Raw genomic sequence first — 23,767 nt, 5'->3', positions numbered from 1 at the left:
AAATGCGCCTTTATTTTTATTTAGGGAGGTATAGTAAAATGAAGACACTGTTGCCAATTTTCTCGATATGTGTTTTGTTTTTGAAATTTGACCCTTTTCCAGTAAACGCGAGATATGACTGAAGCGAAACTCGCTTACACTTTTAAAAGTATAAAAAAAACGACACAGCGGCACAGAATTGTCCAGAAAATCATTAAATGAATTGAAGATAAAATTCGCGAGCGTTATGTAGTTCTAATGTGATATAAGAAATTGAACTAGTAGAACTTTTGTTATAAAGCTGAAGAAGGCCTAGTGAGCACATTCAACCCCTTTTGTATGAATATTTTGTGCTAATCTTAATGCTCAGATATGAGTTTAAACTATATACTTATATTTAAGTGCTGCCACTAAAAGGTGATCAATTTAGAGGGATCGGATTTTAAATTGAAATAAAACCACGAAAATTCAATGGGCAATCTTTATTATTTTTGTGTAGAACCATTCATGATATTTATTTTTTATCAGTGCAGCACTCACTGATCTTGGGGTAGAACTGGGCTTGGTAGGCTTCATTGGCAAAATGCTAAATAGCAGAAGCATTGAAGCGAATGTAGGAGAATCGGTACTCAGGAGATTGATGAGTGAGGTACCAAGGTGGAGGCCTCTCACCGTTTTCATGAAACGCAGTTGTAAATAAACTTCTGTTGATAGCTTACGCCGAAGATGTTGTTATTGCTGTGTCTGGTAAATTTGTATCTACATTAAGCGACCTACTCCAAAATGCTCTAGATATTATCTCTAGGTGGGCAAAAAGAGTGGTCCTAGGAGTCAACCCCGGCAAGACACAACTCATATTGTTCACTAGTAATCATAGAATTCCTCAACTACGTCCAATTATGCTCAAGGAGGAAGCTCTTAGGATTTCGGAAGAAACCAAGTACTTGGGACTAACCATAGATAGAAAATTGACTTGGAAGTCAAACATCTTAAAAAGAGTTAGGAAAGCGAATCTAGCTTTTAATGCCGGTAAGAGAGCTTTAGGTAAGACCTGGAGAATTAAACCTAAGGTTGCTCATTGGCTTTATACTGCTGTCGTTAGACTTGAGTGTCTTCTATATGAAAATGTTGTCTGGTGGTGTACCATGCAGAAAATAACCTATTTTAATTTACTGAATTAAGGTACAGAGATCAGCTGAATTAGCCATATGTGGCGTCATGAAAACCTCGAATGAAAGGCTCAGAGCGAGCTCCCAATGGAAGACTGTCACGCATGGACATTCAACCGTCTTAGACTTCTATACGGATATACCCAGTGATTGTGATTATCACCCTCCCATTCTCTGCTTCGAAAGGAATTTCTCAATGAAAATCCCTTCTAGACTGGAATGGCTTGAAGAAGATCCATCACCCAACACATCTGTTAGATCTATGCAGATGGATCTAAAATGGTCACCGGTGTAACTTTAAATATCATAATAATTAATTAAAAAATAATTCTTAATTACCGTTATATGAAGTAAAAAAAAGTATAGTGTCTATAATTTCTTATGAAAATTGTTAAGATATACGGAACTTAAGACTTTTCTAATAAAAACATCGCTTTGTAGAAATTAGATTTTTTTAAGACCTTCTGAAATATTTAGTTAAATTATTTCTTTAAGTCCTTTTTCAATATTTAGTTAATTTTTTATTTATTGTAACAGCTTTTTCAGCTAAAACTTCAAAACATTTGGGGAATCTCACTGCATTGCCAACTTACAGTGGCGTTAAGACTCTTTGAGTAATTAATTAATTGGCGAATTATATATTTTTAAAACTGTATTTGAAAAAAAAAAAAATATATATTGCGTATTTTATAGCAAAAAAATGTACTTTTTACGAAAATATGAGTGGAAATAAATTAGACATGTAAGAAAGTGGTGGATGAGATAATTTGAAGGGGCGTACCTTAATTTATTTCTTATTTTTTTAAATTTTTACTAACGAATTTTATTGTGCGCGTATATACAAGGTGGCACAAAATAATCATCCAATTTTGTTTTTGAATAATGTTTTACTAAATACAACAAAAAAAAAACGATTTTGAGTGATGGAAATCTTTATTTTGACCTTTACGCGCTGCATTGCACTCAGTGTTGCCAGAACCAATCGCAGCAGCGTACTAAAGCGATGATCAAAAAAGTAATAGATTGCTGTACTCCGTAACAGGGTGTACTCTAGCGGAGAAAGTTGAAATTTTTACATGCGCAATAAGTGGCGGCTCATAGAGTTCTATCAGGCGCTTAGGTTTAAATACGTATTCGTCATTCACAGTTAAACTTAATCAAAATATGTAATGAAAACAAAACAAATAATTTAAAGCGAATTTTTAGAGTATTATATATTTTTTAATTATAATAGCGTAATAATAGCGTAATAATAGCGTAATAAACTGAGAACAAATGTAATAGATCTATTACAATTGTAATAGACTGGCAACACTGATTGCACTGCGTGCTGCATGAAGAACAACCGTTGCCTTAGGTGTATACTAAAGATAAGGTGGCCAGAAATTGTATCCAGCGACAGGCTGTGGGAATTGTCTAACCATACGCTCATCAAAACAAATATTCTGAAAAGAAAATTAACTTACGAAGCAAGCCATCGAATGGAATCCACAGGGATCACACAGAAGGGGGTGTCCAGCGCACACTTGGAGAAGACAGCTAGAGAAGGAAATAATATTAAGTGAATTGAACGGGAACGTCATTGGATAGGGATAGATTTAAGAGTTTTGTTGTGACCCTATGCTCAACTTTGGAGCGGAAGGAAGAAATATATATAGGGCCCGCCATCTATCGTTACGGATTTGAACTAGGTATTATTTGAAGAATGGTAACACTTAGCTGTCATCTGATTTGACAGAAAATTAGTTTTATTCTTCGGCTGAACGAAAATGGTTGTGTATACGCTCAAAGAACGCTGGGAAATATTGCGACATTACTTTGAAAATCATGGTAATGTTGCAGATTGTGTACGAAAATTACGCACGGCAATGGGAAGAAGAAAAGCACCGAATGAAGCGTATGTGCGTTACTTTGCGAAAAAAGTAAGAGAAGCCGAGGCAGCCATATGAATGAAGTTGTGCTCCATCATTAACCGGAAGGATTGTACTCCAAAATACAAAAAACAATTTGGAAAAATATTGAGTAGTTTCTTTTTTATAGCATTTTTAATTCCGTAAAGTTATATGGCGGACCCTGTAGAAGTATACATATGTATTATGCGCTCCAGTGCTTATCTGTTTGTGTGCGGAAGCTGTCTACTTCTATAAGTGTAAATATAGTTCACGTACGACTCCATTTGCAAACATTATAAATCTTCCGCGGGTTGAATAATTCTGCGTCACGTCTTTTTTACATATCTTAAAATTGTAAAAATATTTACATATAAGTATATACATATTCACTAACTAATTTTTACCTTCCCACTCTCTTTTATTATATTATAGTCAAGTTTTCTGTTGGATGGATCGCTGGCACGGTCTGACAATGGAAGATATACGCGCCATTGAGGAGAAGGTCAAAGAAGAGCTTGATCGGCAGCGTCAAGTGGGCGAGGTGCGGGGCATGCGCGCCGATAGTGATTAAATGCAAAAAAGCAAAACAAATTTAAAAAAACTAAACAAGCAAATTTAGACAGGTTTATGACAAAAGCAGAAACAACACAACCACAACAAACCAACAGCAGCAATAGAAAAAAATCAGCAAGGACAGCAAACAGCAAACACCAAACTGGCAAAAAGAAAAAAAAAGAGCAACAATAGTAGTAAAAAACCTCAGCACATACTTTTTAAAGATTTTCATATACACGGTCCAAAATCTTTTAGCAACAACAATAAGTTGGTAGGCAAAAGTAGTGGGAGCTACTACGGTGAGTGGAAGTAGGCTGTTAACCAACCGATTTGGGCTGGAGCTGAAGCGGTTGGCCGTGTGTGCGGTTGGGGCGACAGCAGTGCTACAAATGTAATTTCATTACTAGTTGTACAGTTATAAATATGCAATACATATGTACTCACATATACATACATATGCGTACCGCAAAAACACACATGCGCCCACATACATACATACATAGAGTTACTACAGCAGCCACACAAAAATACCACAAAAACCAAATGGAATGTGAAAGAGAACTATCAAAAAACAAAAACAAAAAAAAAATTATTGTTACAATGTTTTCGGTTCATTGGTTTTTTCTTTAAGTTGTATGAAATTTTCTTATAACTTCCCTGTATGGTTTTGTTTTGCTATTAGATATATGTATACAACAACAACATTAACAATAGTAATATTCATATTTGAAAGCCAATCAACCAGCAGCAAAAGAATTTGTAAAATTAAAACAAAAAACAATAGTCTTGCCCAATTTACAAAAAAAGAAGAAAAAAACCAATTAAATAAAATAAAGGAAAAGAACTTATAATAATTATTATAAAGAAAATTTAAAAAAAGTAATGCAATAGTTAATTTTTAAATAATATATAAGTATAATTCACAAATTTAATGCGTTTATATATAAATACTATGCATATATGTATGTATTGAGAGGAGAACATAAAACAATTTAATTACCTAAATAAATTGATTCATCAAAGTTTACAAATGAAAAAATTATAATAAAAAAATTGAAACAAAAAATTTACCTATTATTACACATTTTCTTCAGTAAGAGACATGAAATGAATTCAAAATCATGCAGATAATCATTCTCAGTACACCCTTCCCCTCCAGCTCAAGTTCAATAGCATATAACGCCAATTCAAAAACAAAACAAACAAAAAAAAACTCCTTGTAAACACAAAAATGTACAGAAATAGCATAAATTGAAAATGAATTCATTGATTCGCCAATCGCGACGCAGTTAGAGCAAAAAGAGCGAGCTGCCTCTCAAGCGGTAATTTTACAAAGTGCTATCGAGCGTAAAGCAGCGGCCGCAGCAAGAAAGTCTTAATAAGTTCAATTTTAATAACTCATTGGGAAAAATTTTAGAGCTCCATTTAAATTTAAAACGAATAAATATTTAAAATAGAAAGAAAAGAGAAAGCTAAAAAATGTTATTTAATTGTACGAATATTTGCTTATAGTATTTGCGGTAAAAAAAGAACTTATATACTTATAAAAATAGAAGAAAAAGCTAAACAAGACAATTTAAAAGTATATAAAAGATAATGGCCTAAAAGAATAAAGCAAAATAAATAAATAAATAAAAAAATAAAATAATAACGAAAGGTGTAAATGTATTTTCGCTATTGCAGGCGAATTAGAAAAAAAATTAAACACCAAAATACTGCAACACCAAAAAATGCAAGCAAACCAAGAACAGGAAGCAAAAAAAAACATATAAAAATGTCTTAAGTAGCTAGTCGAAGAGTGCACACCCAATTAGTTCTAATTTAGTTAATAATAACAATAAAAAAAATCTACAAAAACACCAACAACAAAGTCATCAGTTGGACGCGCACATAACAGTCGTGCTTGTTTTTTTTATTCGGTCAAGGACTGTCACTCCGTCAGCATTGCCCAGAAATGCGGTTTTGTTTTATGCTGCAACAACTTAACCCTTTACTGCATGAATTAATAAAGCGTTAGAAAAACAAAGTTCTCACGATAAAAATAGTTTTATTTAATTATCAAAGAAAAATAATGAAAGTTTTATATTTTTCTTTTTTCTTTTACGGAACCATATATAAGAAGTAGTTGTAAAGTATATAAAACTGTTGAAAAGCCGCAAAATTGTTATTCGTTGAGAAAGATGAGTATATCGACTCCATGAAAATATTTATTTTTTTTTTTTGTCAAAAAGTGCTTACGTTTTACTCTGCTAACGTTTTTTGAAAATGAATCACTCGCACTTCAATTCTGCTGTTTTTCACCCACTTGCACAAAAGTGAGGTTATTTCGAAATGTCATAAAATCATAGACACTTTTTTTGCGTTTTATTATTGAAAAAAAAAAAAAAAAAAAATGTTGTTGGATTAAAATATATATATACATATACATATATATATTATATAATTGGCGCGTACAGCCTTTTTTGGGTATTTGGCCAAGCTCCTCCTCCTATTTGTGGTGTGCGTCTTGATGTTCCACAAATGGAGGGACCTATTTTCTTTTTTTATGAGGAGCTTTTTCATGGCAGAAATACAATCGGAGGTTTGCCATTGCCCGCTGAGGGGCGACCGCTATTAGAAAAATGTTTTTCTTAATTTTGGTGTTTCACCGAGATTCGAACCTACGTTCTCTCTGTGGATGGTAGTCACGCACCAACCCATTCGGCTACGGCGGCCGCCGTAGTTTGAATTATTTTATAATACATAATTTGGAAATAAAATTGGATAAAAAGATAAATGAAAATCGTATGCGGTAAAGGGTTAAGTAATAAAACAAAAACAAAGATACCAAACACCAAACACCAGCTGCTGTTCATTTGAATATTTTTTGTGCATTATCGTATTTCTCAAATAATATTTTATTATTTATTATTTTTTTAATTTTTAAAGGTACATTTGTTTACGTACTCAATTCTGGTGAAAAAGTCGCAGCAACAGTTTACAGTTATTTTTATATGTAAGTGTTTTTTGAAAGTAATTTTGTCATCGGTACACTTTGCCTGGTATTAAAAAAGTAAACCATATTTTTTAGTATTTTTGTATGTAGATGTTCTGCGTTGGGGTGTAGTACACCATACTTTTCCTACATTCGCATTCAAATAAAAAAATCAACTTAAAATTTACACACTGTATCCGACATTTTTAAGATATATTAATGGGTGAATAACTTTTAATTCTGTATTTTGTATGGTAGTTGTTGATTTTTATAAATTTAATTTGATTTTAATTTTTTTTTTAATTTAAGCCGGATTTCTCCTCCAATTTGTTGTGCGCCATTTGATTCAACTACAAATGCAAAGAGTTACAGCGTTCTAGAAAGATTTTTTATGATATCAATGCAATTTAGAAAGGCATGTCGCATCATTGGATGTCGCGTCGAATTCTAACGTTTTTGAATGTAGGATGGTTACATTTTCTATGAGCGATTATTTTGAGGCGTTCTTTCGGGTTGGAATTGTTCTTAATTGGCATTTAAGATAAACCTTTCGCAGACGAGGGGTTTACGACGACATACTCATAGTAATAGTGCTGCGCATAAAGATCCACCGGCTCTGCTGCCTAGGAAGCCCCCCTCTCTGAAACATTGTGTGATATTAAGCGACTCGGATACGAGTTCACCAGGTGTATTAGGAAATCGGGCATTAATTTCTGTAGGATCTGTAAGATCTGTAGAGAGGCAAGGCAGAGTTCATTTAGAGCGATTGTCTGGCCCTACAGTGAGCGCGGTTTAAATTTCTGAAAGGTAAGTAATACCAAGACCAGGACAGAGTAGATGCCATGAGAGGGTTGGCTGGATTAGTCAGAAAACTGTTTTGTTCGAGCTTCTCCTTCTATTTGTGGTGTGCGTCTTGATGTTGTTCCACAAATGGGGAGATCTACAGTTTCAAGCCGACTCCGAACATCAGATATTTTTTATGAGAAGATGCATTTTCATGCCACAAATACACTCGGAGGTTTGCCATTGCCTGGCGAGTGGCAACCGCTATTAGAAAAAACCATCAAATCAAGAATGATTTTGCTGTTTCATGTACAGAGATTCGAACAAATGCACTCCCGAAAGGTAGTCACGCACCAGCACCTTCGGTAACGGCGGCCGCTACTTTTAGTGGTACTATATATTTATAAGAAAAAAAGAAACAAAAGCGAATTTTATTTCAGGCTCAATAAAAAAACTTGTCTAACTCGCTTTCAAACATTTGCCTAATTGAGCTCAAATTCCGCCTTTGAGATTTAGCTCACATCACGAAATTTCAAACGCATTTTATTAAGAAAAAAAGAATCTAAAACTTAATTTTGATTGATTCATTTTTCCTCTGTTGTCTTTTTTACTTCACATTCTGTTTTATTTAAAGTGAAGTTTAGTTTTTAATTTGTAACACTAAATTCTACTAAAACCCTCCTCATAGTATTAATGAAAACAAATCCTCAGAATTTCGGTACCAACTGCTTAGCAAAAAAAAAATATATATATAAAGTATATAAATATATATGTACATACAGTCATGTGAAAAATAGCGGGGACATTTACTTTACAAAATTTCTAAACGTAACTCTGTTTTAGTTCTTATAAATAAAGTATTTAATTTCCTGCTGGGATGCCATTAAAATAAAGAACCGCTATCGATATTTAAAAAATATTTCGTGTTGGTGTACTGACAGGACAATTTTCTTTAATGGGATGAATTTTATTTGAACGTCTGCACTTCCACCATTCGTAAAAGAGTGATTCAGTAAAATTTGGAATCAAAAAGATCAAGAATAGTTTCTCTTCTGTCGAAGCAAAACGTTGTTAGAAGGGTATTTTTTGCTAACGACCCTTTCAACTGGTCGGCGGAGAACTGACGCAATGTCATGTGGTGGTATGAGCCTAAATTTGATATAAAATTGTTTAATATAAAAACAATTTTTGATATAAAAAAAAATTATGTAAAAAAAGTTTGATATAAAAAAATGTGATTAAAATTTTTTTATATAAATATAAATATTATTTTATAAAAAATTTAAGCAAAATTTTTGTTTTATTTTTTATATAAAATTATTAAAAAAATTATAAAAAATAAAGACAAACATTTTTTTGATATAAAATTATTAAAAAAATTATAAGAAATAAAAAAAATAATTTTTTGATATAAAATTATTTGATAAAATATATTGTATTAAAAAAAAATTAAATAATTTCATCTCAAAAAAATTTTTTTATATCATTCTTTTGATATAATAGGTCTATTTATAAGTTCGTGCGGTTTTACAACAGATGGCGTAACTTGATTATTATTCCATCGATCCACATTTCCAAACATTCATTGGAGAGCTACTGTCGTAAGGCACAAACGTCAGTATAAGTTTTTTATTTGAAGCGTAAACAACAATATTTTTACCACACTTGAAAATGTCGAATTTCGTGCCAAGTAATGTGTTTTTGCGGGGAATTCTTCTTCATTATTTTAATATGAAGAAAAAAGCAGCCGAAAGTCATCGTATCTTGGTGGAAGTTTATGGTGAGCATGCTCTATCTGAGCGAACGTGCCAGAAGTGGTTTGCACGCTTTAAAAGTGGTGATTTTGGCTTGGAAGACGAAGAACGCGAGGGTGCGCCGCCAAAGTTCATGGATACCGAATTGGAGGAATTGCTCGATCAAGATCCGGCTCAAACGCAAGAAGAGGTTGCAAAAACTTTGGGAGTTGATCAATCAACCATTTCCAAACGTTTAAAAGCCATGGGAATGATCCGAAAGGTAGGCCATTGGGTGCCGTATGAATTGAAGCCAAGAGACGTTGAACGCCGTTTTATGGCATGCGAACAACTGCTTCAACGGCACAAAAGAAAGGGTTTTTTGCATCGAATTGTGACTGGCGATGAAAAGTGGGTCCATTACGACAATCCAAAACGTCGGGCAACGTATGGATACCCTGGCCATGCTTCAACATCGACGTCGGCGCAGAATATTCATGGCCTGAAGGTTATGCTGTGTATCTGGTGGGACCAGCTGGGTGTTGTGTATTATGAGCTACTGAAACCGAATGAAACGATTACGGGGGATGTCTACCGACGACAATTGATGCGTTTGAGCCGAGCACTGCGAGAAAAACGGCCGCAATACGCCGATAGACACGACAAAGTTATTTTGCAACATGACAATGCTCGGCCACATGTTGCACAAGTGGTCAAAACATACTTAGAAACGCTCAAATGGGATGTCCTACCCCACCCGCTGTATAGTCCAGACCTTGCGCCATCCGATTACTATCTCTTCCGATCGATGCAACATGGCCTGGCTGACCAGCACTTCCGTAATTACGATGAAGTCAAAAAATGGATCGATTCGTGGATTGCGGCAAAACCGACCGAATTTTTCACAAAGGGAATCCGTGAATTGCCAGAAAGATGGGAAAAAGTAGTAGTAAGCGATGGACAATATTTTGAATATTAAATTTGTAACCATTTTACGTCAATAAAGTTTCAAATTTCGAAAAAAACCGCACGAACTTATTCATGGTCCTATTAAAATTAATTTTTATAAATTAATAAATGATAAATTGTTTGATATCATTCTTTTGATTAAAACAATTCTTTATTAAAACAAATTTATATCCAAATATTTAATATCAAAAAAAAAAAATAATAATTTTAAGTCAAAAAATATTTTGTATACGAGGGGTGCCTTTTATATGTCGGGATTAGAGAACAAAAACAAATTTTAATCAACGAAAATCACTTTATTGTTTTTCAAAATATTCTCCATGAAGATCTATGCACTTTTGTATGCGTTTGAACCAATTTTCGAAGCACTTTTACCACTCTGAATGAGGTACCTCCAAAACATGCATTTTGAATGCCGCAACCGCTTCTTCAGGTGTCGAAAAACGTTGACCTCTCAGTTTGTTTTTTACGTACGGGAATAAAAAAATCATTCGGTGCCAAGTCAGGACTATACGGCGGATGACCCATTAATTCGATGTTTTGGGTGCTCAAAAATGCAGTTGTTTGAGCCGATGTGTGAGAGCTCGCATTGTCCTGGTGAAGAGTGATTCGTCTTTGGCGATTGGTTTTCCTAATTTCTTGGAAGACCACTGGCAAACAAATGGTTGCGTTCCACTCAAAATTTACTGTTCTGCGTTGTTCTAGTGGTACGGTTGCGACATGTCCAGTTTTTCCGAAAAAAAAAACAGGTGACCATTTGCTTGGAAGTGCTTCGTGCGCGAACAACTTTTGTTGGATTTGGCTCATCTTGAAACATCCATACAGTCGACTGCTGTTTACTTTCGGGCTCATACGCGTAAATCCATGATTCATCACCCGTTACGATGTCATAGGCGTGTTTCGAAGCCCCGCGATCGTATTTTTTGAGCGACCAATCGACACGAGCCTTTTTTTGAGGGATTGACAAATTGTGTGGGATCCAACGCGAACAAATTGTTTTGACAGTCAAATGTTTATGCAATATTGAATGTACGCTGGTCCCACTAATGCCTAAGATTGTCTCAATCTCACGATAGGTCACATGACGATCTTGCAATATCAGTTCGCGCGCAGCATCAATGGTTTTCGGAACAACAACTGATTTTGGACGACCTTCACGAAATTCGTCTTGAAGTGAACTACGACCACGATTGAATTCACCATACTATCGATAAACACTGGTCCTTGATGGAGCTTCATCGCCAAAAAATGAATTAAGTTCATCCATGCAATGTTGCTGAGTTAATCCACGTCGAAAGTTGTAAAAAATAATCGCACGAAAATGTTCACGATTTAATTCCATTTTTGGACCGAGATGAATCTTTTAAGTTACTGTAAACAACACAAATAGCGCTGGTATTTCAAAACGTTCTGAGTACGTAAAAGCCAAAAAATGTCAAACTTTGCGATACAGCTGTCAGTTGCCAGATTGCAACACCAGGGTTGCCAAATCCCGACATATAAAAGGCACCCCTCGTATCATTCTTTTGATATAAAATTATATTATTTTTTTTTATTGATATAAAAATATACAATTTTTTTGATATTAAATATTTTGACATAAAAAAGTTTTGTTTTGATAAAGAATTGTTTTATTTATGTTTGCATAGAATTTGCGTATTTTTTAAGTAATAATATTAACCAATTTTAAGATAAAACACCACTCAGAAATAATAGTAGATATTAGTATTATTTGTATTCCCATGAAACATCACTATGCGCTCCTATTATTTTTCACATGACTGTATATAACGATAAAAAAGTATGAATACACTAAAACTCAATAATGATGAATAGAAAATTGACGAAATAAAAATTTAAATAAATAAAGATGAAATGCAGAAATCACCGCCATGTCTAAGTGAATTAAATAAGAAAAAAAAAAACAATTGTGTGTATATTAAACAATTTAAAAAAAATATTTATAATATAAATAAATAAATTTAATCTTAATACGTGTCATATAAAGAAAAAAAATATTTTTTGGAACTTAAATTATTGCATAAAATAAAAATCGAGTTAAATATTTTGCGCTACTAACTTTTCCACTGTAAATCTAAATGTCTTTCAATATGCGTTAAAAAAGATCAGAGATGTAAAAAAAACAAATTTAATTGATTTTTAATTTGTACCAATTCATTGAAAATTCTATTGCCCATCGGTTAGAGTAACAGTAGATGCATATTTGTGGCAATCAATTGTTGCAAACATATTTCTATGTACCCTAAATACTTTATTGGTTACTTGCATACATACACACATTCGCAAAAAACAACAAGGAAAAAGCTAATAATGCGCGCTGGTCACGTGTCTACTCGTAAATTTTGCAAAATAGAATCTTTAGTATACTTTGTTGTTTGATTTGGAAAGTTAATGAAGAGATAATGAAAAACTGATAGTTGCAAAAAGTATAAAAATATAAATATACCATATTAATAAAAGTAAATTACTTTATGCAATACATATAAACATATTTTGTGATTTATTCATCGGCTTTGTACTCCAGTATCTTCTCACAGGGTGGTATATTGGGCGTTTGGAATTTTAACTATCGATTTTGTTTTCACTTCGACAGCTAAAAAATTATTCCTCAAAAATTTCAAGTTGACTTTAATAAAATGAGCCGATTTTCACTTGAAAAAAAATTGGCAAATATTACAGGCTCGCACCAGTCGTTGTACCAGGCGAATGAGTGACATTTTCTACCCTCTACAAAAACTGTGGATGCGCATTGTTCAGCCGTTGTCCAGCTGACGATCCTCAAAATAGCTGATTCTGTCCAGTACGACAAGAACAAGTAGGCGTTACTGGAATTACGTCACCTTTGTACTAGGTTGTTCAATAAGTTCTGCGGTTCAATAAGAGAGGGCGTTGCTAACAGCCTGAATTTTTGTTTGTAATGTTTTTTAACTCATCATATGAACGAAGGTAAACTTTCATTTCAATCTTTGCCAGATTTTTCATTCTTTGTTTACAAGCCATTTTATATGGAAAAAATCAAGTATCGGGCAGTGATTGAGTTTTTATTTCTGGAAAGTTTAAAAGCCAAGAAAATTTATGAACGAATCTTGAAAGTTTGTCAGAACTTTTCGCCATCAAATAGTACAGTAGAGAAATGGGTTGCTGATTTAAACGTGGTCGTACAAGCCTTGAAGACGTCCAGGACGTCCGAAAACAGCAACAACACCAGAAATCGTAGAAAAAATACAAGAAATCGTATTGGGAAATAGTCGAGTGACTGAAAGAGATTTAGTAGAAGCCCTATACCTTTCATTGGGCAGTGTAAGCAATATAAAGGGTGGGCCATATAGCGTTTGCGTTTTGAACCACTTATTTTTTTGAGAATGGTAACACAAATGACATGTCAAATGTGTTCATGATTTACTTAAAGGTTTGACATTTACGAAATGGGACGCTATACGCCTGAACAAAATTGGGAAATATTGAAAATCTATTTCCAAAGTGCTGAGTCTTCTTCTTCTTCCGTGGTTACAGTAAGTGGCGAGCGTTACCGTGACATACTCAACGAGTTTTTGTTTTCAAAAATTGAAGAGGATGACATGGACGACATTTGGTTTCAACAAGACGGTGCAACTTATCACACTGCCAAAGTTACACTCGAGCTTTTGGCTACCGTTTTTGAGTTTCGATATCAATTGGCCGCCTCGGAGCTGTGATTTAAGCCCGTTGGACTATTTTTTGTGGGAAGCCGTTAAGGACAAATGCTATGCGAACCATCCAGAGACGATTGATGCTTTAAAACACGAAATCGAAGTTGCCATTCATGAAATTGGAGCCCAAACAATCGAAAATGTGCTTAAAAATTGGGTTGATCGAATGGCCTACTGTAAAGCCAGTCGTGGCAGTCATTTGAACGATATTATTTTTCATTCATAAATGACAATGTTCTATCTTCAAAATAAAAATAAAAAGTTTGAAAAAATATTGATTCGCTTTTTTATAGCCGATTCAAAAAGCAAATTTTACATGGCCCACCCTATATTAAGGGGTTATACGCAGTTATGAAGCAAATAAAAGACGGGTTGTCAAGGATTTATCCTGAAGAAACTTCAGAATATTTTAATTTGAAAATTTTTGGCGGTTATAAAAGCATCCTTCAAGAACGTAACACAATTTTTTATTTATGAAAATGTTGATTATAGAGCGCGCTGCAGGCGATTTCTGGAACCTCCTTTAACTGAAGTATTGAGTTTCAGAAAGCTGTGTGCACAATGGAATGCGACTTTCTCAGCAAAATTACGAGCGTTTTTGAAAGGATAAAGCGGTCGTGTTTGCGCCGATCAATCACTATGGGTGAGACTTGGGTCTATCACTATGATTCTAATTCAAAACAAGAGGCTAAGGAGTGGTGTGAATCTAGTTCTTCTGCTCCGAAACGAGTTCGTGTCCAGAAATCAGCTAACAAGTTTTTAGCATCACTTTTTTGGTATGCGAAAGAAATTTTATTTGTGGATTACTTGCAAACTGTTAAAACAATAAATTTTGAATATTATTGTAATCTTTGAGGCCAGTTGAAGGAAGCAATTTGTGAAAAAATACCCAGTTTGAAAAAGTAAACAATTCGTTTTCATAAGGACAATGCACCGTGTCGCAAACAATGGCTAAAATTCATGAATTTAAATTCGAATTGTTGGAGCATCCACCGTATTCACCAGATGTGGCCCCTAGCGACTTCTGCTTCCAGACTTAAAAAAAAATGCATTGGTGGAAAGCGTTTTTCATCAAATGATGAGGCCACAGCTGCTGCCCTTACAGATTCCCACTTCAGCAATGGAATTCATAAATCCTTTAAAATGTCCAAATATTGACAAAAAACAAAAGTCCCTACTGGCATTCCTAAATTTGTAAATTTAAGAAACGTCTACACGCACTCTTAAATTAACGAACCTCGAGAAATATTTGTGTAAGTCCACAACACAGGGTTGCGATATGTTGGCGATAAGGATGAATGCCCGAGTGGCTTAGAGAAAATGAAGAAAAGGCACTTGGTTGCGATGGCGGTCACGAGTTGAATGGTGGGAGGCGCTTAGTGGGCGTGTTTGGGTTAATCTTACAATTCTTGTAAATTCGAAAAACACAAATTCTACCACAGTTACATTTTGTTCAAAAAGTGATGTTAAAATAATATTTTAAAAAAATCTGTTAGGTTAGTATTCATGTCCTCAACATCATTCTTTGGTTAGATAATTGGTTAAAGTGGTGATTCATCCAGAATTCATGGCGCTTCCGCACCATTTTGTTGCCACATCCATTTAAGGTTATTTAACACTTGACTATATCCAGTCTGCGCAGTTTAAGAGCCTTATTAGGTTGTTGTTGTCTAAGCCAGACAGTTGTTCGAGACTCCCGAACAGTTGTTTACCCAAGGTTGACATTTTCTCATGAAAGAAATTGCATTCTTGATTGCACCCAGTGGTGCGAATTCCCAATCCCCCTCTTACCATTTCGTCCGCTTTTTATTTCCTTCAATGTTCCGATGTCCCGGGACCCAGATTAGGGTAACGTTATGGTCTTTACTCAAGATGGTAAGACTATTCCTAATTTGCTCCACCAGTTTAGAGGTTATTGTAGCCAAATTCAGTGCCTGGATTGCAGCTTGGTTATCCGAAAGAATTGCGATATTGCACTTAAAAGAGAAATCTACGATTAGTAGTCCACAAGCTTCCCCTATTGCCAGTACTTCCGCCTGGAAAACACTTCATGAGGAAAACGCACAGATTTTTCAATTTTAAGCCCATATATATTTTCTCATATCCTGCTCCAGCAACACAATCCATTTTTCAACCATCTGTGCAGACTGTAGTGTCGAGGTTGTTTAGTGAGAGCCCCTTACTCCATTCTTCCTGAAATGGGAAGTGAGTGGCGAAATTCCTATTGAATGTTGCCGTCGGACGATGTAATCAGTCATCTCCGATGTGTACTGAGCTTGTCGCAATAATAGACAGACTGGCATGCCCATACGTTTTTTCTTTCCAGCGACCCGCTTCATTTAACCTAAATGCACTCATGATTGTCATCTTCTTGATATGGAGTTCTTTCGGAATAACGTCTGCCTGTCCATTAAGAGCCTCCCTAGGACATGATCTGATTGTACTCACCGTTATTGTACAGGCTGATCTATGTATTCTGCCACGTTATATGATATTGTAATATCTTCCAAGAGCTTTCAAGCAAACTACTGATGTGATCAAATTGGTTGTACGAGTATAACTGCCTTATGCAGCCATTAAGTATACATAGGTTGAATACCCCATCTTCTTCCAAGCATACGTTAACATTTCTGCTTTCCTTACTCCTTTGTATGTTTGGAGTCCAGAATTACACTGAATTACTTACTGGGTGAAAGTGAGAGAGTGTGTCCACTCATGCATAGTCCGAAAGTATTTTTCCTAACTTTTGACTTTGGCGAACCCCACTTTAATCAGCGTCGAACGTTTTAAATTTTTTTTTTCGTAGATAATAAATTGAATACAAAAAAAGTATGTAAGCCTACAATTTAGCGTCGTTTCTAAACGGAACATAGGGTGGATCCTCAGGTGGCAGATAGAGGAATACCTCCCAGATATGAGTAGTAGGAGAGAAATGAAATAACTTCCGCGGACCACATTGATCGGGTATGTAAACTTCGTAAAAGAAACTAACTCTCCTCGACGTTTGATTCATCGTGTGAGATGCGGTCGAAAGCGGGTGTCTGTGCTTGGAGCAAGCGGCTCGCTTTAAAAATGTGATATGACAGGCAGACCTGGATGCCTCAATTGTATTCACTAGTGCTTTCCCCACTGACGTACGTGGGGTTGCGCAGAGTGGGTAGCCCAGCCGTAAAACCAAAATACTCAGAAATTTGTTGACTAATCGTCCCCTTAGTATAACAATAGCCTATGTGCTCATAGGCTATTATTTTTTTTTTGAATTTTTGGATTCTCCATCGTCGATTTTATATGTGGTCAAAATTTTGTCAAATTCTAGTTCCAAAAAGTGGGTCAAAACGTCAGTCAAAAAATAATAAATATTTACAGACATAACGAGATTTGAGTGAGAGCTACTTTCGACAAAAAGTTTGAAATTCATTTTCTCAAAACATGAAAAAATTTATAGGCTATTTTAATACTAAGGGGACGTAATATGCTACTGATATATTTGTGTATATATCCATAGTAAATAAAGTAATATAGTATTCCAGATATAATGTGAAATACATTTAAAAAGCCAGTAATTTCAACTTTATACACAAATTCGGTAAGATAAGATGAGTTAAGAAAGATAAGACTTTCGCTTTTTAATCGACCAGCCAAAAAAACTGGCGCACTTCCTCCTCGTTGGATGGACGACAGTGGGGTGGTCCTTCATCCGGTGCGCCATCGGCGATCAATGAGTGCCTCAGTGCTTGCATAGCGAGTGTGTTACGCTTAGACATTTTGGCCAAGTCGACAATGCGTTCGGGATAGTGCACACCAATTAGACATTCGTAGCGCTCCTGGAGTTCCTGCGGCATGCGCCAAGGTTCGTGGCTAAAAGAGCACAAAACAAAGTTTATTAGTCAATATGTTTATATGTTTTAAAATACACCACTTACATATACTCTTGCGGCACCCCCGCCAATTCAGGCACATACTGTCTTATGTATTCGCCCTTTGGATCAAGACGCTTCGAAAAAGCTATGGGACAAGAGACCCGCGAGGAGTCCAACAGCCGCTCAAATGCCGACGATGAGACCCACATCCAATTGCCGGCACACACTGACCAATCAGCATCTAATAGGTATTTGAGAAAGTGTCGCAAGCCATGTTCCCAATTTTGCCAGAGTGCACCGCGTGTCAGGAAGGTTGCCACCGTATTGCGAAGTGTATGGTGTAACCAACCTTCGGCCAACAATTGACGCATCGCGGCATCGATCAATGGAAAACCCGTGTGGCCACTACGCCAACTTTCCAGCTGATCAGCAGCTGGTTTTGCCCATGGAATGTTCAAGCAGATCTCATTGCCCTCCATGCGATCGTAATAGGGATTATTTACAGACATAGTATAAAAGTATTCACGCCAAATGAGCTGCCCAGTGATGTGCTCACCGCCAGTCATGTGTATACCTTGATGATATGCCTCTAGTTGTACATTCTTAAAGAGATCGTGTACACTCCAGTAGAAACGACGTACTGACAAGCAGCCGAAACGTAAATGAGCGCTCATTGATTTCGGAGATTCGACTATGTTTGGATGCGCTTGATTTGGGAGATAGTAACCGTGTTTGAAAGCGTGCTCCTCGACATTAAGACGCTCGGTGAGATGCAGCAAGGCTTGTTGCTCGCCGCCGCGCCATTTTACTTTTGCCACGTAGCTAACATTCTCTGGAAATACGTTCATGTCCTCCGGTGTGGGGAACTATGCAGGTGTCGTCGGGGGAAAAGCAGAAATGCGGCTTTTGAATTGTAAAATGCAATTAAGAGCAACGATCATGTTTACCTGTGTAAAAGCATTCAACTCCATTAATATGCTCTCAGGTAGTTGTAAAAGCTCTACTCCATTCCAGTCAGGATCCTCCACTGGACGCGGTGGTAAACCAATTATTTCTACGGTGTGCTGAGGAGCAAAAAAAACGGCGTGTGAATTTTTCTTTTACTTACTTTTATTAAAGCATAAATTTTACCAAAAACATCTGGTAAGTCAGTGGTGGGATTCCACCATTCGTGCTTATGACAGTACGAGGGTCCCAAAGCGTATGCGAGACCTTTTCCACTGCCTCAATACCCAATTCATTACACAAAGCGCGCACCGAGTCATCGCGTCTATTCCAGATTGGTTCACAATCTTGTTCGAAACAAATTTTATTCAGCTGACAATGATCATTCAAACGTCGAAATATGGCTGTAGGATTGCCTTGGAATAGATACAGTTTACCCAAACCACCTGCGGAGCTGTGCACGGCTTGTAGTTGATTATTGATATCAGCCAAGGATTTCAGCAAGAAGCGCATACGATTGTAGCCAACCGTTTTGGTGCCTGAAAAAAGGAAGGAGGATAAGTTAGTTTTTGTTTTCTTTACATGCTGGTGCAGGTTAGGTTAGGTTAGGTTGAGTGGCTGTCATCCGACACACTTAAGTCTGAATAGTCACATTGTGAAATCAGTGGAGTTCATCCTTTATATCTCTGAGTCTTCTCTGAACCAACCTGTGGATTTAATAAGTTCTGTTAAAATAAATTCTGTCTACATTCGATCAGATATTCAGATGGCAAGGCTTGGTGTATGCCTTGGAAAAAACCCATGAAAGGAAAATTGACACACACCATTTTTCGGTCGACTTCAAAGCTGCATTCGACAGTTCGATGTCTGATTTTGGTATCTCCCTAAAACTAATACGGCTATGCAAGCTGACATGACTGCTATGACAAACGAGGTTTCAGACAGGGTGATTCGCTGTTAGTTCTGCCTTCTCCAAACTGGATGAAGAGGCAAATCAAATGGGTCTGGTGGTGGACAAAACGTAGTACCTCCTGTCATCAAAACAAACAGACGGCGCACTCGCATATCGGCACCCACATCACTGTTGACAGTTATGATTTTGAGGTTGTAAAAGACTTCGTTTATTTAGAAACCAGCACTCACACCGATAATAATGTCAGCCTTGAAATCCATTCTCTTTTGTTAACACGTGCTACTTTGGACAAAGTAGGTAACTGAGTAGTACAGTCCTCTCTCGACGAATAAAACTAACACTCTACAAGGCACAATGCTCTCATCATGCCCGTCCTAACGTAAGGCGCAGAGGCGTGAACGATGACAACATTCGATGAAGCGAAACTTGGAGCGTTTGAGAGAAAGATTATGTGTATGATTTTTAGACCTTTGCACGTTGGCAATGGTGAATGTCGCAGGCGATGGAACGATGAGCTGTATGAGCTTTACGACGACGTAAACGAAGCTTAGCGGCTATGTTGGCTGGGACATTTGACAATTAGTAAAACTACGCCATTAATAAAAATGGAACGATACACGCTTAAACAACGCATTGTAATTATTAAAATTCTCTACAAAAATGGTGAAATTTTGGCAGAGACGGTTCGTAAAACTCGATCCTTTTTGGGGTCATCGTGAACCACCTTGTCGGACCGCAATACAGAAATTGATGAAAAAATTCGAGCTCTTGGGACAAGTTAGTAACGTGAAGAATACACCTGTGCACGTCGCTCAAGAACAGCCCAAAATATTGGTGTTGTAGACGAAAGTGTTGAAGAAAACCCATTCCTCGTCGTTCTTTGGAATTAGGCATTCCACAAACGTCATAAAGATTTGGGTCTGAAGGCTTATAAAGTCCAGTTAACACAAGAACTCAAGCCGGCCAATCATCAACAACGTCGTGTCTTTGCTGATGGGGTCGTTGAAATGCATAAAAATGATCCGGAATTCCATCATCTTGAGTGGTGAGATCCATTTCCACCTCGGTGGCTTCGTCAGCAAGCAAAATTGTCGGAAATGGGGCTCAGAAAATCCAAGAGTTAATGTTGGAAAGCCTCTCTATCCTCAACGTGTTAACTAGAATTTCTGGAAACATTTAAAGTACAAAGTTGTGTAGTCCTTTGAATTTAAATATAATAAAGTGGAAATTGCAGCGCATTGATTTTTGAGATTTGTTTTGCTGGCTGTCTTGCTCATTTGCTCCATTTAACGTATTTTTCATGGAAGAAAATACCCAACACGGTCAGCAAAAAAATTGGCAAAAACCACCGCGATTATTGCGACTCCTGAAACTTGTACTTTGTTAACGCAAATATAATGAGCTATACACCTTTGTACCTCGATTTCATATTGTATAAAGATTCTGAGTTTGAAATTTTTATGAAAACTTGCTGAGTGTTTATTAATTTTTTATAAATATTTTTATAAAAAAGTAATTGAAATTAAAAAAAACTAAATAAATGTCAAAATTTGTCAATATATCGCGTACACTTTCGTTTGAGGCTGGCTGTATGGGTGGTATACCTATTTATTCACAAAAATATCTCTCGCCTTAACTGTTAAGAAACATTTTGGTTTAAATTTCAAAAACCGGACAACTTTCTAAGGTTTAAAATCAGTTATTTTTGGTACCTGAGACCAATACGTTTTTGGTTAGAAATATGAGCTTTCGCCTACTTTTAAGTTGTACATTTTCGCCTTCGCCAAGTGCCTTAATTATTTAAATTTATCCATATGTTAAATTATACCTAGTTTATATATATGTATACACATTTATAATTATAATAAAATTAATCTTAGTGTCCCCTATCTGCGCAAATGCTCTTCTCCCTTTACTTTACTCTTTACTCACCTGCACTCTCGCCATCAAAAATGAAAAGCGGTATCAATGCAACTCCCTCTGCCTTGTCCGAAATGGCCTCCAATAGAGCCGGATTGTCATGCAATCGCAGCCCATGGCGGAACCACAAAACATTCGCTCGCTTTGCCATAACTAATTCGTAGCACACTGCTGTATGCGCCGGTGCTCACACGCGATCTGCACTTACACAATGCACTCAAGTATTACCGCACAGCAGTGAAGCAATAAATTTTTTTATAATAATAAGTTTATTCACTTAGCTGTTTTCTTGGTTATTGGTTGATTTACTCATATACGTAGTTGTTGGGTTTTGTTTCGCCTCTAAGCATACTTATATTGCTCTCCCACTGCACTTGGCACTAATACATTCCTAACTAGAATTATAGAATATTTATAATTCCAAGCTGTTGCAGTATTAGTTCGGTTCGGTTAGAAGCTCTCAGTTTTAGTTCCAGTTGCGATTTGTAAAATTTTGCGCTCCGCTCAGAAGCGACCTTCTCGTGTCAGACACTTGTTGGCAAATGCAATTAGCGTTGGACCTACTGTTAGTTTTCTATGCTTTCTCATTTAGTTCTGCTGACGTTGTAGTTTGGCTAACTTTTGCATAATCTCACAGAGGGTAGAGCTTCAACCCCACTTTCTTGTAACTGTGTATATTCTATTTAACTGCTGCACGTTTTTCTCATCCCTTCTAAGGTGCAGTGCTTCTTTTAAATTTAACTGGAAAACTTTTATTCTGCGTGTATTTGATTGTAGATGTGTGTGAGTGAATACCTATATTGGCATATAAGTGATGTTTATTCAGCTGTACCGTAAAGCAGTACGAGTTGTAACTTTCGATTAGAATTTCTTCATAAATACTTTTGTTACTGCAACAGAAATATTTTTTGTTGTAAGTCTTGGAATTTAAGACAATCAGTAGGTGTCTAAAGTAAAGCGTCCATGGAGAGAAAATAGGCGAAAAGGAGACGAACAAATGATGGATAAGGGATTAAGGATGGCAGTAATTTGGGGCTAATTAGAGAATTACTGAGTGCCGATGTAAAAATTCTGCATGGCTGTGAAATCTTCAGAGGTGTTGGAAAAGTGAAAGCCAATATTATTGAATCGCATCCACTCCTCTCGAAAATTTTGAACGATAACTAGATACTTACAATTGTTTCAACCGCTTCATACACACGATGAAATTCATCCGATAGGTTGCAAATAAGTGAGAGCGATGATGCCTTAGTTTTAGTCCCGTTAGAGCTGGACAGCTGAAGAGAACATGCTGAAGCGGCTCTACCTTTGTGAAGAAATCAAACAACGACCTTTGGCCTAGCCTGAATACCTATAAAACAACTAAGTCCTTTTGAAAAGTCCCGTGATATGAATGGCGAAAGCCGTATAATTGCTGCCTATTGGAACAAGAGGGCCATAAACATCATTAGCAACTTGACATCTTCGGCCATTTGTTTTTCCTGTCTGGGCAGAAAGACAATACAGAACTCTATTTTTATTTACCCTCCGTTGGACACCTTTCCTAACACCTCGGGTTGGGCACCCATGTCTGGTCTTTATTCGTCTTGTTCGCGCGTCCTTTTTAAAAGGTTGTATCCAAAAATCGAGAGAAAATTAAATTTTGGGATTCTACCTGGAAAGTAAAGTCGTTAGCTATAATAGAAATATGTTAAAAGCCGAAAAAGCCAATCTGTACTAAAAAACCTTACAGATACAGACTCATCTTTAATAATAAATAAATAAATATACTTCTTTTGTTAAACTAAACTGGCATGTTTTAGGGTCAAATGTGCTGAGTATGGACAATATTTTTGACAAATTTATTAAACCTATGTTTTCAGGAGTTCTGAGTTAGAGAAGGAGAAATGTAACAAAACCTCTTATTAGACGCCTTCGCTATTTTAATATCTATTTAGCAAACGCCATATTCTGTAAGTTGAGTGATGGAAAATATTTTATTATATATTGGAACATTTTTACTACTTAAAAAAATAAATTAATAATTATAATATCTATTTACTTACAATGGGTAACTTTTCATGAGAAGCTGGAAAATTAGCTTTGTGTGTTCCGGCTGCTACTTTAATCCTTCCGATGTACAGTTTATTTGTCGAGAGAGAGGGTAATAACCTACTCAGTCCCAAGTAACACTTACGATGAGGTCACTACTTAACTTTTACGTTCGTCGCTTTGTCATGGATTAGAAAATATTGCATTTACGGCGGTTGCTTTAGGACGATGTCGGTAGTAGGATAGCCGAATGTGAAAATCAATCAATTAATCAATGTTATTAATTTGAAGTTGTTATTAAGAATGCCATTTGCAGTATTTAGTGAGCCATATT

General features: G+C 36.1%; 2 protein-coding genes across 4 annotated transcripts in view; one reads left to right on the top strand and one right to left on the bottom strand.

Annotated features, from left to right (window-relative positions):
- The window catches only part of LOC128861683 (phosphatidylinositol transfer protein alpha isoform), a 90,070-nt gene extending 84,114 nt beyond the window's left edge, over positions 1-5,956 (top strand). Inside the window, exon 7 of one of the 3 annotated variants that reach the window (XM_054100005.1) lies at positions 3,473-5,956. In XM_054100005.1, the coding sequence (XP_053955980.1) occupies positions 3,473-3,611 (139 nt within the window). In that variant the 3' untranslated portion in view covers positions 3,612-5,956. The remainder of the gene's footprint in view (positions 1-3,472) is intronic. The other 2 variants (XM_054099989.1, XM_054099995.1) reach the window with 2 other exon arrangements.
- A 10,998-nt stretch (positions 5,957-16,954) lies between these two features.
- On the bottom strand, positions 16,955-22,029 carry LOC128861672 (cryptochrome-1). Its single transcript, XM_054099979.1, has 5 exons — positions 21,415-22,029; positions 18,756-19,108; positions 18,572-18,688; positions 17,688-18,490; positions 16,955-17,622 (listed from the first exon to the last, which is right to left on the bottom strand). Exons 1-5 carry the CDS (start codon positions 21,551-21,553, stop codon positions 17,391-17,393), a joined length of 1,644 nt encoding a protein of 547 aa, XP_053955954.1. The 5' UTR covers positions 21,554-22,029; the 3' UTR covers positions 16,955-17,390.
- Positions 22,030-23,767: the final 1,738 nt, after the last annotated feature.

This window comes from Anastrepha ludens, chromosome 2 (assembly GCF_028408465.1).
Source record: "Anastrepha ludens isolate Willacy chromosome 2, idAnaLude1.1, whole genome shotgun sequence".
Taxonomy (NCBI): Eukaryota; Metazoa; Arthropoda; class Insecta; order Diptera; family Tephritidae; genus Anastrepha; species Anastrepha ludens.
This window is presented reverse-complemented; position numbering and strand designations above follow the sequence as displayed.